General features: G+C 40.4%; 1 protein-coding gene across 1 annotated transcript in view; it reads right to left on the minus strand.

The window, feature by feature from the left end:
- Positions 1–120: 120 nt before the first annotated feature.
- The window catches only part of casq2 (calsequestrin 2), a gene marked incomplete at its 3' end in the record, with an annotated part of 5,629 nt that continues 3,653 nt past the window's right edge, over positions 121–2,096 (minus strand). The window contains 8 exon segments of the mRNA XM_014026303.1: positions 121–195; positions 286–386; positions 732–786; positions 878–923; positions 1,037–1,167; positions 1,236–1,309; positions 1,637–1,748; positions 1,870–1,970. Coding sequence (XP_013881757.1) covers positions 121–195; positions 286–386; positions 732–786; positions 878–923; positions 1,037–1,167; positions 1,236–1,309; positions 1,637–1,748; positions 1,870–1,970 — 695 coding nt within the window.

Here is a 2,096-nt window from a genome sequence, read left to right on the forward strand (position 1 = left end):
ACACACACACACACACACACACACACACACACACACACACACACACACACACACACAAACCATCATCAGACTGTGTCATAAAAGCCTGTCATCATATTTAACAGGCGGTTCTGGACTCACATCTGTAACGTTGATGACTCCAATCTGGGGTCTGAACAGATCCACGTTGAAGGTTTTCTCCCAGTAGGGAATCAGCTGGAAATGGTRGCAGAGTAAAAGACAGCATCAGATATGGACCTACACATTCTTATTGGTTTTTTCATCTCGTATAAATTGTTCACACACCAGTGGGAAGTCATCGGGATCAATCCAGATGATGCTGAGGTCAGGAAGGTGAGTGTTTTCTCGGGCAACCTCTTTCAAGATCTCTAAGAACTCATAACCATCTGGAAGATTAAAACGTAATTATAATAAGAAGTTACACAAATCGTTTAAGTTGTTATCACAGCTTTGGTTTCTAAGATTAGCAAGTGACTGCCTGCACATAACCTTCCCAAACTCGTTATTCTAATACTAAGATATGATTTGTTTTTGTATACTCATTGATRTAGACATTATTTATTTATATCTATTCCATTTATACACTTTTCTATTACCTCAGACCATGATTTTGGAGCACACACATGTGCTTTCAATTATTTGGCTGCATAAATATCACAAAATAAATATCAAAAACACAAAATGTTTTATAGCAAATTTGTCTTTATTACCACAATTGAACACATTCTTACCAGGATCCTCCTCCTCTGCAAAAGCCACAATGTGGATGCCCTCAATGTCATCCTCCTGAAAATTAATGAGAAAAACAAAACTGTTAAAAAAAGTTTGAAAAAAAAAAAACCTCATAAGTGATGTATAATTGGTGCTTAATACTGACCCAAGTCTCAAACATATCTTCTGCCCGCAGCTTTCGCAGYGTTGGTCTTGTGCCACAGAGACAACAAAAGATCAGAACAGAAATCCAGTAATGAAGATAAGAGAGGYGTTGAAATAAACGCAGAGTTGTTTGTTTTTGTTTGCTTGTTTGTTTGTTTACCGCCTGTGTTCAGTGATGAACTCCACCAGCTCTTCCTCAGAATGAGGCCGACCCGGGAYGGTGACAGGTTCCTCCATGAAAGGCTCGTAGAAGTCGACCTCGTTCAGCTTCAGAGTCAGCTCTTTGGCCACCTGAACACATCAGACCGGTCAGTCCGCTGCGTCGGCTTCTCTACAGCATTCGCTTGTTTGCAACTTACAGATTTCTCAAACGTGGCAAAGAATTTAATGTAGGGCTGAAAGTGCTCCGCGGCTTCTTTAAATGCTTCGTAATCTGGGAAAGGAGAAAGCTTTGTTGTGCATGTTTCTTTACTGAACTCAAAGACAAACTGATGKTTTTTGTGATCACACATCGGGGAGTGAAAATAGTTCAACTTTGACCTCGGTGTTCCCACAGATGGTCAGATAGGATGTAGCTCAAAGTAAASCAGTGTTTGTAAAGCATGTTAGAGGACAGCTGTGGTAAAATTGGATCTGTAAATGCGTGGAGATGAGGGGTTTAAAATCCACTCATGCTTTGACGGAGGGAACATGAAGTCCATCTCCGAGCCATCTAACAGACAAAATAACTATACAGTATTTTACAAACTAAAGTACTCACACTCTGAGTCTTCGCTTTTAAAGTAACCAACGAGTCGGATGTCCTCCTCCATCCTGTCAAAGGCCTTTAGCTCCAGGGCATTTTCTATAATTTCCACTGGCTCTTCCAGAAGCTGAAGATGGGAGAGAAATCAAAGCTGATTGGATGGGACCAACGTGACCTTTAAACTCTGACAAGACTGTTGCTGATTAAAGCTAACAGCTGGAAATCTGCTCTGAAACAAATCAACTCACGTCTAATAAAAACTCCACAAGAGTGTTAGCAGAGAGCAGCCCGTCGAACTCAATCACCCTGTCAGCCTTGAAGACATATACACTGCCTTCCTCCTCCAAGTCTGCAAAGAAATAAAAATATATATTATCACATTGTGTGGAAGGCTGCTCTGACTTCTAAAGACATGTTTTTGAAGTGGATTTCAATGGAAAGGGTAGAAACATTAAAGAGTAACTTATCCCAAAAT

Source organism: Austrofundulus limnaeus, unplaced genomic scaffold (assembly GCF_001266775.1).
Source record: "Austrofundulus limnaeus strain Quisiro unplaced genomic scaffold, Austrofundulus_limnaeus-1.0 Scaffold541, whole genome shotgun sequence".
Lineage (NCBI taxonomy): Eukaryota > Metazoa > Chordata > Actinopteri > Cyprinodontiformes > Rivulidae > Austrofundulus > Austrofundulus limnaeus.